The following is a 16,265-nucleotide window of genomic DNA, read 5'->3' as shown; positions in this document are numbered from 1 at the left end:
CAGAAGCCCAACCCTCGGTACTTACCATAAATGATAAATTTTCAATCGTTGGTTATCGTCATCGGGTTGGTTTGGCATACTTTGACGAAATTCCAAAATTTATGAAAAACATTTGTAATTTTATTGATAATAAATCAATCAAATTACATTTCATTGAAATAGAAATCCTAAAGTGCAACATGGAATAGAAAGGAAAGTTCTAAAATGTAGCAAAGGTTCCCTCACAGGGGAAATGAAAAGACTAAAAAATGCTTGCTCTTGACCAGTGACCACTTCCATTGGTGACTCTTCAAATATCGCCCGAATGATCCGGTAGCGGGTTGCTCTGAACATTGGGCTTACCAGTTGGTTGAAATGCAAATGCTCCGGTCTCAAGTAGATCCTGGATCCGGTGCTTGAGCACGGGACAATCATCGACCGAATGACCCTGTTCGTTGGAATGATAGTCACACTTCTTTGTAGGATCATACCTAGGATACTTCGCAGGATTGGGACGTTGGGGCTCGGAGGACAACAGACCCTTCTTGCGTAGGACGTCCAAGACTTGGGAAAGTGTACCAGGAAGTGGAGTAAACGTTCGGTTCTTGCACCGATTCGTCCTCCGATTCTGCCGACTATAGCCCGGTGTCCGTTGAGGAGCAACCTGCATCTTCTGGACGTCAGCTGGTACCTTCTGGACATAAGTCATATTGACTTCGGGGGAGTGATCCTTATCCTTCTTCCCAAGAAATCGCTTCCCAAAAGCAGTGGCTTCACCGTACCACCCCTTCTTCAATCCAGATTCAATTTCCTCTCCCATAGAAATGAGCTCGCTAAATGTTCGGACCGCCGTAACCGACATGCGCGAACGGATTGCCAACGGGAGAGTAGATACAAACAACTTCATCAAGTCTCGCTCCGGTGGCTCGGGCATAATCTGTCCCGCCATATTTCTCCATCGAGTTGCATACTCTTTCAAGGTTTCCCCCTTTTTCAACTCAGTCCGCTCAAGGTCTTCACGAGAGATGGTGACATCTAAATTGAATTTAAAATGCTTAATGAAAGCATTTGCTGCATCCTCCCATGAATCCATGCGGTTGATCTTGTGGTTGGTATACCACTGCATGGCAAGCACCCTTCGACTAGCCTGAAACGTTTGAACCATAAGCGGACCGTTGGAGACATACTTATTCATCAAACCTTGGTACATCTCAACGTGCTGGATCGGATTAGAGGTTCCCTCATACTTCTCAAAGGTCGGCATTTTAAACTTGTCCGGCACCTGGACCCTGGTAAATACCGATAAGTCGATTGGGGCAATGCTCCGAGTCCCCTCGACTTCTCGTAGCCTTTGGTCCATCTTGGCCAAGAGCTTGGCACTTTCGTCATTCATTATCCCGATAGTACCTCTGGGTTGAGGGATGGTCACCAAGGGTGGTGTGACGATCCGAGCTGTGGGCAAACCGGTATACCCAAAAGTTTGAGTTGTGCCCCGAACTCCGGGTGGGATAACATTCACGGGGGGTGGGACAGCGTTTGTAACTCCAAGCAAAACAACATCCTCAAGGGGAGGCATGCCATCATAGGTCCCATCGCCCTGAGCGGTTATCCGGGGATCAAAGCTCGTTTGGGCTTGAAACGTAGGTGCCGCTGGGGCAGCCGGCGATTGTCGCCGACCGGTTATGAGTTCAGCCATCATTAATCTCATTTGGGCCATCTGGTCGTTGACCACCTTCATTTGCTCCTCCATTTGTTGCTTCATTCTTTGCTCCATCCGGGCCAACGGTTCAGCTTGCTCAGCCATTTGTCTTGTCCTAGAGCGAGTGTTGTAAGGGTGTGGAGGATCCGTGATATGTTACCTAAAAAAAAAGTAACCATCAAAATGAACATAATGTACGAGAGAAACGAGTCGGTCCATGACACCTATCTAGACCTCAAAACACGAAGTAGTGATTACTAAGACCGAACCAGGCAAAATTCCAATTTCGTCCCCTTTTAAGGAAAAACCCGTGTTAATTTACAAATTGATCGAAATAGTACCAAAATTTATGGACACATAGTTGAATTTTTGAGGTGATAGATTAGGATCCCGGAAATATTTTTTTTTTTGGTTATGCGGACTTTGTAGGCCAATTCGAATGACAGAATTTTTTAAGGAAAACCAAAAGATCAATTTAAACAGTATCAAGAATATCCAATGATCCATAAAACTATTGAATGAATCAACCTAGATCACGGACCGACCCAAAATAAGATAAGAAAAAAAAAATAAGGTTCAAGAATTACCACCTTTGGGGAGAAAATGGCAAACACAAAGACATGCACGTGAGTCATAGATTCAATTTTAATTCTTTTAGCAAATTGAAGTAACAGACGGAACGACATGTCGCAGCCTCGCGCACGTTCATCATGACTAGTCGCCGCCTCGCATACATAGTCATGACCGGTCGGGTCCATTTACTTCGGCTTGGTTCGATCGACAAGGGCAAAGCCCATGCATCGTAGCCTCACGTGCATGAGAATGACCCTTGAGCCATTTTTTGAGAGATTTCGGGATCCAAGTGGGATAACCTTTAGCGAAGCCTTAACGCCAAGGTTAAAGAACCACTTAAATACCATCCTAAAACTATTGGGTGACCCGGGTCCGATCACAAATTGATGTGGTGTAGTACAATTACACTAATGCATGCACGACATTTAAAAGCAATCAGCGCTCCAATAGTTCAAAGAATAAAAATCAAGAATTCGCATCACCAAGCCTACAAAACAAAGGGTTAGCCACAAACTTCTCCCCTTATAACTCCCATTCTGTAAAACCATTTAACACCTAAGGGTTAAAAATCAAGCAAGATTGCCAAACCAAGTGCATTTCCCACGAAAAATCTTGGTCTAAGTCCTACTTAAATTTTCAAAAATTCAAGTTAGTCCCAAGTGGAGTCGCCAAGTCATCACGACCTAAAAAATCGGGTTTTCCAATTTTAGGTTAATGGATTGCCAAATTAATTAGATTAATTAATTTAACTCGAACTCTCCCAAATTCTACCAAATCGTGACTTATGGTTCAAATGATTATCTTTCAAAAGATTTTTTTTAATTTTTCGGAGCCGCCACTAATCATTTCTTGGTAGGTTGATTAGAAACCTAAATAAAATAGTGGGAGAAAACTATTTTATTTCTGCAAACCAAAGATCTTAAGTTCGGGACTTAGTTACATTAATTTTTCAATTAATGCCCTTACGGCACCAATTTCATGAAAAAAGTTTGATTTGACAATTTTGATGAACTATGACTTGCAGTTCAAAGGTGCAATTTTTGGGTTTTTTTATTTATTTTTTGTATTTTTGATGTATTTTCGAAATTAAAAAAAATTAAAGGAAAATGAGAGTGAATTGGTTCAAGATCATCTTAAAGTTTTCGGATTTAACTTGCATTAATTCCCAAATTTTTTAAGAAAATATCTTAACCCTATGTCTGCATCTTTTAATATCTATCCTAATGGATTCCCAAAATTTTGTTCATTGAATGTAATCCATGAGATAAGATTTCTAGAAAATCCTATCTTTCTAAAAGAGTGATAAGACGTGGTTTTTAAGAAACCATATCTTGCTACATCTTTTTTTTTATTTTCTGAGATTTTGTGACATGAAAATTAAACATGGGACATGCACGATTTGTTTCTTTTATTGAAATTTTCTGATTTTTTTTTGTGATTTTAAGTTTTTATGAATGAATTTAAATTAAAGTTGCAAATCTTTTGATGAAAAAGATAATCACCGCTATTTCTTTTGAATTAAGTTTCGATCTAAAGCCCGATAGATCGACCCTAAAATTCGAAATACCCGCTATAGAAATAATTCTATCTAAAGCCCGATAGATAGACTTATTCCCATGTATGTGGTTACGGATGAGGAAATTTCTAATCGATCACATTTCGAAATATTTTGGTATCTTGAGTATATTCAGAAAGATTTTTCGAATTATCAAAAGATTATCACAAAGATCTCAAAATATTTACGATGAATCGTAATCTTTCAAAAACATTCCAAATCCAAATTTAAACATGCAATCTTTCCAATTAGGCAAGTGACATGTTACAAGATTTTCAAGGATATCCAAGTCGGATGTGCGGTATTCAATTTTTATGCACAATCTTCCAAATTAGACAATCGAATATTGCATTATCCTAAATCAAGCAACAAAATCTTCAAGATATACCGTGAAATGCACAACTCATGCAAAATAGGCAACGAGAATATTCTAAAATATAGAATAGGACACTATACCTAATCGTCGAGATATGCTCTTTCCTTTTTGGACTTGCGCGAAATCTTACGGATCAAACTCTTTCGGACCGGTTCAAGAAGGATGGACTTGCAGATCAGCAACCTGTGGTACGGCCACAACGATAGGATTTCTTGGACCTTGCAGTGACAGCTCTCGATTCGGCCGGTGGGATCGTCGTAGAAATTCCTGTACTGCAACTTTTATCAAGTCTGGAAATTCTGCACTGAACTAGTAACAAAAGATTATCCAAAACAAGGCTGTTTATGAATGCAAACAGCGGTGAAATTGAAGCCGAACATCAGCTGTTACGTCCTCAAAACAGTGGCAAAAAGTCCTCCAAGTGATGGGCCAAAACTGCACTGAATAGCTAGTAAGAACTGCTTAAAAAGGTGCTGTTTTGGGCACAAAACAGCAGCAAAAACAGCTCGAATAACGGCAGAAAATTCCCTGGGTGCAGCGCCAATTGGACGGATGATGCTTCGGGACAACTTCAAAACCGAGAAGCTCTCTCTTCGTCTCTCTTTTTCTCTTTCTTTGTGGGTCTCTGAATTTTTTCTGAATGAATTCCCCCTCCAAAATTTTCCGCCCCTTTGGAATGTGTGTTGATGTTCTTTTATAGGCGAGCAAGTCCTGATTCTCAATAAAATCCCTTTTACACGTGAAGATATTATAGAATATATTATTCAAAATATTTGCCCTTTTGCTTACCACATTCCCCTTTTATGTATTGTCTTCCCTTGTACGAGTGTACGTGCATATCTTCTTGATTATTATTTTTCTTCATTGAAGATTATTGCTGATCAAATCAACTTTTCCAACTTGGGTATTTTTTTTTTTTTGAAGATATTAGCCATGTGATGGGTCTTTGCGAGATCCTTTGTGCAGGCATAGTCCAATCAATCCAATTAATTACAGAAACATTCGTCGCCGGTCCAATTAAATGCAATGACCGATATTCAAAAATTAAAACGAAAATGAATTAAATATTTTTGTTAGAGACTAAGATTAATCTCTAATTTTTTTATGCAAAATTTCCCTAAAAAATTTAATCAAAATTTAGGTGTCAACAGTTCACTTGAGTGCCATAATTTTCAAAACGTTCACTTAAGTGCCATAACTTTCAAAAATCGTTCACTTGAGTGCCATGTTGACGTGGAAGCCGGAAAAGTTACTGTAGTACGTCGGAAAGCTAACATGGCACGCTAGAAAAGTTACTGTAGCACTCAAGTGAACAATTTTGCTCCGACGTAGCACTCAAGTGAATGATTTTTTGAAAGTTATGGCACTCGAGTGAACGCCGTACACAAATTATGACACTTCTAGTGTACTTTTCCCTACAAGATTGTCATAAGACGAAAGGCCATTCAATAGCAAAAATAAATTGAAGCTTAGGATGTCATCTGTTATGAGTGTAGTAAACTAGGTCACATAAAATCTAATTGCTCATCTCTCAAGAAAAAGAAAGGGAAGTTTGAGAAGAAGAAATGAGCACTCAAAACTAAAACATGGAATGACAATGTGAATCCAATGACATTGATGAAGCAAATCTTTATCCTCTGGAACATTCTAGAAATGATGAGGAAAATGAGGTAAACGAGTCTAAACTATCTTATTAAGAAATGTAAGATTTTCTAGAGGATTTTATAGAACACTAAAAGGCTTTAAAAGGCGTTTTGATTTTGAAAAGGGAAATTTCAAAGCTCACAACTCAAAATCTTTCTTAGAAAGATAAGCTTGAAAATATGCATAAGGAAATTATCACTATCAAGAGTGAACATGAGATTCCTCGGAAGGAAAGAAATCCTCTCGAGGAAGAAATTTCAAAATCAGCACCAAGTTTTTCCTCATTTAAAAAAATGTGTAGAACGTTCTCTCGATTTAAACTCCTCACTAAATCAAGTTTGATTTAGGACATGAGAGAAGTGATGAAGAAAAGAATCATTTTTCAAATGAAAAAACCAGATTAAAACAAAAACCTCATTATCATTTTTACAAAGATCACTATGCACAACAATTCACTAGATCTACTAGTAAGCAATACAATTGCTCGATCTGCAATGAATTTGGTCATTACAAACAAGAATGCCCAATAGAGCAGATGAAGCCCAAAAAGATCTATTGGAGATTGATACTAGACCACAAGCTGATAAGAAATGACTCAAGCTTGTGTAGGTACCAAAGTAGAGTTGAAATTTTCTTAATTGCAGGTAATTTTGAAGAAAAAACAAGTGGTATCTAGACAGTGGCTATTCATATCATATGACAGGAGCGAGTACCTACTAAAGAAGATTGGGTAGCCTTTTGAGAAAAGAGATCAAAATATCCATCCAATTGATCCCCCAAACAACCAAATCTTGATTTTCATAAGTGGAGTTCTTCGTAAAAGGAAAATAGGGGATAAGTACACCATGAGTGCTATAATTTGTGTACAGCGTTCACTTGAGTGCCATAACTTTCAAAACGTTCACTTAAGTTCTATAACTTTCAAAAATTGTTCATTTGAGTACCACATCGGAGTAAAATCGTTCACTTGAGTGCTACAACAACTTTTTCGGCGTGCCACGTCGGCTTTCCGGCATGCTACATCATCTTTTCGACGAGCCACGTCGGCTTTCCGGCATGCCACGTCGCCTTTCCGGTGTCCACATCAGCTTTTTCGGCGTTCACGTCAACATGGCACTCAAGTGAACAATTTTTTAAAGTTATGGCACTTGAGTGAATGTTTTGAAAGTTATGGCACTCAAGTGAACGCCATATAAAAGTTATGGCACTTTTAGTGTACTTTTCCCGGAAAATAGATTGCCGACCAAATCTAGATATTTTGCAACGTTTGTAAAATAATCTATGAAAATGGTACTAAACAAAAATTTCTATAAAGTAATTCCAAGCCAGCTTACTAACCGTGATGATATAAGCATCGAAGTACAAATCTAAAAAGTTATTCCTAAATCTAAATCACTTTAACTATCATATAGAGTCCGAAAATATGAACTTCTTCAGAGTATTGTCCATGTTGTTACTTTGATTAGAATTCAACATTCTTCATTAGAACAAGAACACCTAAAAGATAAGTACTTTTTTTTTTGGTAAGGTAAGTATATATTGATCTTTCCGAAGAGCTAGTTACAAAAGGAACCGGGCACAAAAAAAAAAAAAAACCATGAACTCAATATGGCACAGTATGTGACATAGAGAGTTCAACGGTGAACCGGCCGCAAAATACACAGAGAATGTCGAATACATGTAAGAACCGACAAGGCGAGTGGATAATACCACAGGCCAAACAAGGACGAGAAATATAAAGCATGTGCATGGTCCAACAAAAGTAGAGCTGTACAAAGTAGGAAAGCTACACAGAAGCAAGTGAAGAGGCAAGACTTTGAAGGAGCAGCCCCAAAAGTCCAGGGCGAAGAAGTTGGGGACCTCACGGGTAGCTCCAAAAAAGAGCAGCAACAACCAAAGGGAGGGGAGATCCGAGAAGGTTAGGGAGCTAAAGTGGCCGAAGGACACCGAAGAAGACAGAAGCACAGTAAGCACGGCAGCAGCAAAGCAGCAAGGGTGTTGAAATAGCATGAAGTACCGAAGCAAGCGGACATAGAAGGCAGAAGAGGGAGCATCGGGAGAGGAAAACAGCGGTTGGAGGGACTTCCAACTTGCATCAGCGGTAGAACAGCATAAGTAGTCTAGGAGCAGCAGCTCAACAAGGCGGTAAGAGCACAATCCCAATTATGCGGCAGCAGATCCGTGAACAAAAACACAGACCAAAAAGGAAAGCTAAAACTAGTATGGGCCCAACAAGTGGCCAAAATCATAACTGTAAGAATGCAACAACCCGTAGACACAACCGGGGTGGAAAACAAAAAGTACCAAAGGTCTTTAAAAGTTACAACAACAAAAGGACCAAGGCAGCAGCAAGCCATCATAGAATCGAAGGAGCAAAGAACCGTCGTGGTAGAATGTTGAAGGCGACAACAGCCAAGGTAAAATAGTGACGAAGTAGCAGCAATTGCATAGAATATAACAAGTGGAGAATGACCTCCCATTGTAGAGCACCATCAGAGGCCATTAAAAACATACCGAGGAAGAAACCAACAGCGAAACGGAACCAGAAGAGTGCGGGAACGTAAACAACCAAGGACAAAGGGGGAAACCACAAAGCAATTCCAACATGGGCCAAAAGAGGACCAAAACAAACCGCAAGTAGAACCACCAACTGACAAAGGTGTGAAGGACAGAAAACCAAAAATATCCACAGGTCAGAGACAAGGAAAAGTAGACCAACAGCCGGGCAAGAAGCCAAGGGTAGCAGAAAAAGGCAGTAGCAAACAAACAAAGAAGCCCCAACCATTAAGCGGACCAAACACCCTATCATTGGTACAAGGGGAGGAGGTGGGAAGGGGGGAGGCAGCCGCGATCGAAAGAAAACCAGGTAGGGAGCAGCAAAGAAGCAGTAGAGATAGTTAGCAAGGCACGACCAAAGCACCGCAGCAAGACCATCCAAAAGTGTAAAAGAACCCAACGGCAAGGGGCCATAGTGAAGCCATCTTTCTTAGTACTTTAGATTCAAGATAAACTAAGAAAAGTTTTGTCACCTTCCAAGTATATATTGGGAGGTATTCTCAACACACCGTAGAACATATTTCATGCCACATGTGCTTAATATCGACCAAATAGATAGCAGGAGCTAATCCCTAAACTCCACCGTGTAAAATCCCATAGGTTATAAAAACTTATTTAGGTACCCTTAAGATCGTTGATTGTTTCTTAATCTAGTGATCGCTTCTTTAGCAAGTTTCCTCATGACAAAAATGTAGATGTCAAGACATGTTTGGAAATCAACGCGGTTAAGATGGAGAGACTCGAGTAAGAAAGGAAGACCAATATGTGTTTACAATAGCACATGTATCTCCTGGAAGCCAATCATGTTTACTAGAGGTGTCAATGGTTTAGTTCGATTCGATTTTCTCGATTTTTCAATAAAATTAAACCAAGCTCAACCATTAGGGTATAAGTTTGAATCAAACCGAATCTTGCCCTATCCAATCCGTTTCGTTTTGGTTCTATTTCCAGTTTTTCTTTTTGCTTTTTCTAATTTTGATTTTGATTTTTAATTGTTTCTTTTTTATTTCTTTTCTTTTCTTTTTTCGATTTTGGTTCAAAACTGGTGAAGTCACCGGCCACTAGCCGAGGGCCAGTGTAGCCGGCCCATAGGCGAGGGCATTACCGTAATGGCCTAAGTTTTTGAAAAATTAGATAGATAAGCGGGTTGGTCAATGTTGAGGTTAAATTATGTAATCACGGGTTTGGGATTCAAAAAAACATTTGGTGAGGTGGATCATTGCTCTCGTTGATTGCTTTCATTTTAGAGAAGTTGATTCGCGCCGAAATTGGTTCGCAAAATTGAAACCGTGAAAACCACCATCTTTAGCGCCCTTGACCGACCAAGCCCCTATAAGTACCTGTCCTTTCTCTCTCTTCCCCTCACCCTTTCCCCTCTTTTGCTCATCGAGAGCTCCCCTTTCCTTTTTCCCTTCTCTCTTTGTTTTCTCTACCCACGGCCCTCTTGCCTAAGCTCTGCCCTTGTGCAACCCCGCTGTCGCCTTAGCCCGCCCAAGTTTCCACTGCTCAGGGCAGCGTAACCCACCAAAAAAGATTGCGGTTTGAGCTCATCCGAATGGCTATTTGAGTTCTGTTTTCTTCATGCAACCACCCAAGGCAAATAACTCTTCTACCCTAACTACTAGCCTTTCTAATTGTCGTTCGTTGTGGTGATTTATGTTGTTTTGGAAATAGGTATTGATTGAGGGAGTTTTGTGTGCATGGAAGGGAAAATGCCCTTGTATGAGTGATCCGTTGCTTGAGTGAGCTCCTTTGGACTATGGATGGTTGAGATATGGGACTTGATTGTCTTGTTTGGCGACGAATCGAAGCGAATCGGAGTTGGGACCCATAAGTGGGTGTTTTGGCTGTGAACTTGAAGTGGAGGGACGTTTAATTGCCCATTTTGTTTGGCTTATTGGTCTTGCTTGCTACCCATGGATGGGGATTACGTATTCAACTTTGGGTTTGAAATGGAGGATTTATTACTCAAGCCGTTGCTCGAATTAGCATCCTTGAATTGTAGGAGAGTTGAATAGAGGAGTGAAATCATTTTGATTGTCATTGAAACAACTCGGATTGGAATCAGAGCCCAATTGGTAATTTGACCGTGGAGTTCGATGGAAAGGGAACGAAAGCCTTGGGCTTTCGGCCGTGGAATGAAGTTCGTGTTTTTTGCGGAATCATTTTATCGAACGGACCCATGATTGTTTTGCAATTGCTTTGTGTATGTGTATTGTGATAGTTTTCTTTGGTATTTTGTTGTTTGTTGCTTGTTAAGACTACCCGACTGAATTAATGAATGGATAATTTAGTTGTCGGGTTAGACGTTTTACTTGCTAAGTTTCAACTTATTCCATAGTTATTCCCTCTTTTTCGGATACCCAAATTTCTAGATGTAGTTAACTATGGACTAGATGAGCTTGGCATTGGAGCGGTGATGATGCTAGCTTAGTACTCGGGTGCAGAATTTTCCCATTGATTTTCCTCCCAATGTAATTCTTGTCTGGTTTTTAAGAAGATGTAATCCAACCCTTTTCGAGATGTAAAAGTAAATATTTTGTACAATCTGCTGAATAATCTTACTGCATGTGTGCTACAGGATAGGGAAACTTAGTAATAAAGCCGTACTTTTAGGCGGCATGCTTGCCTTTTATTTGTACATGTACTTGTATTCTCGTCCAATCTTTCACATGCGCCCATTATTATTAATAATATCATATTAAAACAGACTTAGGATAAGGGTCGTTATAGTTTGCAACCTTCATGTGGCCAGCAAGGGTCGCCATGCTCTTGCCTCACCAAATCCGATGTCCTAGAGGATAGATCCGGTAAGGCGAAGGTGTGGCGGCCCTTGCCCGTGCCCTTGCGAGCCTTAACGAGGGGTCACCACCACTCGTTCGCGGTCGCCGAGCGCTTCTCAGCCCTCGAAGGTCGCTAGCCCTTTGCCCTCTGCACCAAAAAAGGAAAAAAAGATAAGAAATGAAAGAAAAGGAAAAAACAAAAAAAATAATAATAATTTTACAGATTTTCGATGCCATTTGGTTAATCGAATTGAAATAACCAAACTGAAAAAAGAATGATTACTTTTCAATTACATGAACCAATAAATGAACCGAAATGAACAAAATTTTTGGTTCAATTCAGTTTAGCTAGCGATTTGGTTCGATTTTTCGGTTCAACTTTGACACCCCTAATGTCTTAAGTAGTTATCACTTGATTGTATGTGCATGATAACTGTCATACTTTTTTCTAAGGAAATAAAGGTGCTTAAACGGATGAAATGCTCGACCCAAAAAAAAAAAAAAAAAACAGACTGATGAAATGAATTGAGTTTAGGGTACAAACAGATTGATTATTGTGGCTTCTACGTGACTTGTAACCAATGCATAGTAAGCTTAATGAGGGTGTACTTGCTTGTCACATGACTAATATGCCTATATGAATTGATGCATTAAGAAATTGCCTGGCAAAGATCGTATGGAGATTGTGTCCGACCCATCATGTGTGAGTGGAAGATGTTAGGCTTTCGGACCAGTCGGGCCGCCCATGATAAACCTACCCCAATCCAACCCGACCCTTGAACGATTCAACAGTTAAATGAGTAGAAAGCTTTTCTTAAAACGAATGCCCACGTCCAGTCCGAAGTGCGCAGCTACATTGAAGGACGCAAGTCACAAGGTACGTGGTACTCGGTGGGCAAGTGGTTAGGACCGAGAGACGCGCACGCTCGTCGCGACCCTCCTCAATTTTTCCGACATGAAGTTGTTAGTTTTTCAATTTATGATTTGAGGGTTTGATTATATTCCAAATTCTTGTGATTGACACAGTTCACTGACCGACGTATCATCAGTTCTAAAAAGAGCTTGGGCATTCCAAATGTTAAGGCGAACGAAATGCATTCATGGAAATTCATGCAAAAATCAACCTTGAAGCTCGAACACAATGACCGCATGCCAAAAGGGCCGACAAGTACCAGAGAAACAGCTAACATTGCAAAGCTAATTAGAAAGCTTATTCTTGGGGCACAGCCAAAAACTAAGTGCCAACCAGAGAACAACAACGTCAAATTTTACAGCTCTAGTTTCCGCACTCTAGTCCCGGAGACACCTCAAGCCAGGACAGAGCCCCAACCCCCTTGAGAATTTATATGACAGATGAGCTTCTGAAGGACCCGAGCGCCTTAGCAGCTCCAGCTCTCAGGATATATTGGTGATAGAATGCGGCGATCGCTGCGCCGATGAATGGTCCGACCCAGAAGATCCACTGTACGAAACGAAAACAATCGCGAAATGAGAATCGTTACACGTTAACACTAGCAATCTCAAACTTTCAGGGAGGAGGAAAAAAGATTCAAGGGCACGTGTGAGCGGGCATACTTGGTCATCCCATGCCTTCTGCTTGCCGAACAGAACTGCGGCCCCAAAGCTTCGAGCCGGGTTGATGCCGGTTCCTGTGATCGGGATGGTGGCGAGGTGAACCATGAACACGGCGAATCCAATGGGCAGCGGAGCCAACACCTATTTCATCGAAAACAAGAAAAGGCAACTTAAAAACCCAAATCCATTAGACAAATTCCTCAGTAAATGTTAATCTCGGCGACCTAAATATGACTAGGTCTCGATAATTTGTAGGAGTGTTAGAGGTTGCGATATCGGTACTCACGGGAACGTGTGAGTCTCTGGCGTTTCTCTTGGGGTCGGTTGCCGAGAAGACGGTGTAGACAAGGACGAAGGTCCCGATGATCTCCGCAGCCAAACCGGTGCCCGTGCTGTAACCATCGTTTAGCTCATTGGCACCGCCGCCATATTCAATATAGTGCGTCTTCTGGAACAACTTAACTAGACCACACCCGCATATGGCGCCCAAGCACTGAGCCGCCATGTAGAGCACGGCCCGGACCAACGACACCTTCCTCGCCAAGAACAGCCCAAAGGTGACTGCCGGGTTAATGTGACCTCCTGCGAAAGACCACCGCACCAAAATCCAGAAAGGTATTAGCACTTCAATGGCTCCAAATTTAGCTGTGAGCCATAGGAAGATATGTGCTGCCACAACATTTAATGTGCCAAGACATCAACATCGATCCAATTTTCCTCGGAGAAATTATGTTGTTGCAATTCATCGATCCGCTAGATATTATGAGGGCAATAAGTATCCAATCTTTGGGATGAATTTTGCTTTTTTGGGTCTCTATGTTCTTGCTCGTTTTCATGTGAAATGCTATTTATCTATTTTGTCACTTAGATTGAAATGAAAGGGAAAAGAAAAAAAAAAAAAAGACTTGAGCTTTACAAGGTTTCTCAAAGTCCGATGTTCAGCGTAAAATAAAATTCAAACATCAAATTCCGAAATGTGCAGAAAACGACAATCACTCACAGCAGTCCCTTAAGTTTCTTCTTTTATTTTTGTCATTTACAATTAAAATTGTAATTTCATCTAGTATCGAACATATCAAAATATAAATTCATAAACAGATTAATTAACATTTGAAATCGTATGGAATTGTGGGCGTGTGTGTTTAGATTTTAAGTATATCCGTCAAATCTAAAATTTTGTTTAAGCTTAAAAAAATTAAGAAAAATCTATACTTTAATCTGTATATCAATTTTTATATATTGGGAAATTTTTATGTATTTTGACTATAAAAAAAAGAAGATAAATACCCGAATTGTAAAATTAGTTTGAATAAAAAAATTCATTGGAACGTGCGGATAAAGAAAGTACTCAAAAAGGGAAAAACAGTTTGGTTCGCTTTTACATAATTTCACTCGAATCATTCCAAGTTAAAAGCAAAAAGTGAAAACTTGAAAAGACGCAACATTTTGTAAAAGACCGACGGCAAGTAAATGAGGAAACCAGAGAAATAGGGAGGGAGAAAGAGAGGCCACCCGAAATGCCGGCGGTGCAGTAAACGAGGACGAAGATCATGCCGCCGAAGGCCCAGGCTATGCCGAGGATGCCGACGCCGCCGCACACGTCGCCGGCCTTGGTGGTGTCGATCTGGCTCTTGTACCCGATCACGGTGAGGACGGTGATGTAGAGGAAGAGGAGCGTGGCGATGAACTCCGCGATGATGGCCCTGTAGAAGGACCACTTCCCCAGCTCCTCCGCGTCCACCAGCGGCGCCGGGGGCGGGTCCTGGTAGTCCTTCCCCTGGAACGAGCCGTGCCCGCCTCCGACCTCGACGTCCTTGGCCATTCCGGCTTCTTGCTTGAAAGAAACAGAGAGAGAGAGAGAGAGAGAGAGAGAGAGAGAGAGAGAGGGGGGGGAGGGGCTCGCTTCGCTTGCTAGAGATTGAAGATTGGAGTGCAGTGCAAGGGAAGCGAAGGGGGGCTCGTATTTAACAGGGTGAGCAAAAAAGACCGCCGGGATTGGATCAGGACCGATGGTCCGGTTCCCGGTTTTAGGGCCCAGAACCGGATCGGATCGGATCGGTCTCTTTTTTTTTATAAAACAAATCTAACGTTTACTTTTTATTTAGGTTTAGGTCATTTATGGTTCGATCTAGAGCTACCAATTGAAGAGGCCTTGACTCTGCCGAATTTGTGGTACATCAACCCTTGTTTCCTCGACCTCGAGCTTGATCGCGTCTTCTATCAAAGTGTGTATCCACTTTTCGGAACCGCGGACCGAAAACCCTTAGAATCTCTCGGGAACCGGATCGGACCGACGGTCCGATCCGGTTCCCGGTTCCGAGGGTGGCCGGTCCAGTCCGTGATTCCGAAAAATAGGAATTGAGACAATCAATCCGGTTCCCGATTTTTTATGGGAATCGGATCGGATCGGGAACCGCTCACCCCTAATATTTAATGGGTGTCTTGGCTCAGGAGTGACTAAGCTTGTGGTGCTTGAATGGCATAAGCCTGCCGACCCTCCGCCCTGATGGTGACACCTGCCTCCATCTGGTCCCACACCCTTTTGATTTTGCAATGCCTCTCTCTCTCTCTCTCTCTCTCTCTCTCGTCTGCTTTCTTTTCGTTTCTTCCACTAGGGTTTGGTGTGCCTCGGCTCCCGGGTGAAAAAATCTACGTATTCTCGTGAAAGGAACAGCACGAGACGTGTGCACTGTACATAGGGCCATGCACTCCGTTACGAAACCGGCTCGCGCCATTGGTTTTTATCAGCTCATGGGTTGTGCATCGGTTCCTGCATGCGGTGCCAAAAACGTGTGCATCATGGACTTAGCTCCAAAGAAAACCAAAGGGGTTTAGGGCAAGGTCGAGTGCTGTGGTCCTCGAGGGATACACGTGAGTAATGAGAAACAGACAGATTGTAGATCTTAGAATGTGCACGATAGGTTTCAGATTTTAAAAATTAAAGAATTTGGTTCCGATAGACAGGTTCCAAGACTTGAAATAAGTTTTTTGTATTTTTTTTCTTGTTTGTTTTATGCCTTCATGCGATGTTACAAGATTCCATGGCATCCGTTGATGAGTATATGATATAGAACCACTAGTTTGAGTTTCAATTTTCAAGCAGATCGATGACTGAGACTTTTTACTTTTTTTAATGTTTCATGTTCTTTTTTTTTTTTAAATATAACCCGTGGTCGATGGATTGTAGCAATAAATTACTATAATTAAGAGTACACTCCAATACCGCAATTAAGAATACAAGCGAAACCTGGATAAATCTTGTTACCTGTGACATGGTAGGTTTCGGGTTTCAGAATATATAAAATAATTTCTAGGTTTTAAAAATTAAGGAACCGACTTCGACGGATAAATTTGTAGATTTTTTTATTTTTCATGGAATTGGCCGGTCCTGAAACCCCTCGCATCTAGGACCACATACGGAAGCTAGGAATAGATGGAGAAAAAGGGGACGGGTGAGAGCATTGGTATTAGCTCCCCATCTTTGACTTCTCGAGGTCATGAATACTTCCCGACCCAAAGTCTAGT

At 41.2% G+C, this 16,265-nt stretch overlaps 2 protein-coding genes across 3 annotated transcripts; both read right to left on the bottom strand.

The window, feature by feature from the left end:
* Window positions 1-289: 289 nt before the first annotated feature.
* LOC115733680 lies at window positions 290-1,783 on the bottom strand. Its single transcript, XM_030664311.2, has one exon. It carries the CDS (start codon window positions 1,781-1,783, stop codon window positions 290-292), a length of 1,494 nt encoding a protein of 497 aa, XP_030520171.2.
* A 10,454-nt stretch (window positions 1,784-12,237) lies between these two features.
* On the bottom strand, window positions 12,238-14,632 carry LOC115735148 (aquaporin PIP2-3-like). Of its 2 annotated transcripts, XM_048271645.1 has the most exons (5): window positions 14,614-14,632; window positions 14,253-14,579; window positions 13,027-13,322; window positions 12,741-12,881; window positions 12,238-12,627 (listed from the first exon to the last, which is right to left on the bottom strand). In XM_048271645.1, the coding sequence occupies exons 2-5, from the start codon at window positions 14,560-14,562 to the stop codon at window positions 12,508-12,510; spliced, it is 867 nt and encodes a 288-aa protein (XP_048127602.1). In that variant the 5' UTR covers window positions 14,563-14,579; window positions 14,614-14,632; the 3' UTR covers window positions 12,238-12,507. The 2 variants fall into 2 exon arrangements, with proteins under 2 accessions (XP_048127602.1, XP_030522117.1); XM_030666257.2 differs by lacking the exon at window positions 14,614-14,632 and having other exon boundaries at window positions 14,253-14,605.
* Between the last annotated feature and the right edge of the window lie 1,633 nt (window positions 14,633-16,265).

The sequence above is a fragment of the Rhodamnia argentea genome, chromosome 10 (genome assembly GCF_020921035.1).
Source record: "Rhodamnia argentea isolate NSW1041297 chromosome 10, ASM2092103v1, whole genome shotgun sequence".
Lineage (NCBI taxonomy): Eukaryota > Viridiplantae > Streptophyta > Magnoliopsida > Myrtales > Myrtaceae > Rhodamnia > Rhodamnia argentea.
The sequence above is the reverse complement of the archived record's forward strand: the minus strand, read 5'-3'. Positions and strand labels throughout refer to the sequence as shown.

Coding starts and splice junctions, on each gene's coding strand:
- LOC115733680 (XM_030664311.2), bottom strand. CDS start 1,783: ATGGCTGAGCAAGCTGAACCGTTGGCCCGGATGGAGCAAAGAATGAAG.
- LOC115735148 (XM_048271645.1), bottom strand. CDS start 14,562: ATGGCCAAGGACGTCGAGGTCGGAGGCGGGCACGGCTCGTTCCAGGGG. Junction 12,882..13,026: donor CCAGAGACTCACACGTTCCC/GTGAGTACCGAT, acceptor TCGATGAAATAG/GTGTTGGCTCCGCTGCCCAT. Junction 12,628..12,740: donor AGAAGGCATGGGATGACCAA/GTATGCCCGCTC, acceptor CGTTTCGTACAG/TGGATCTTCTGGGTCGGACC.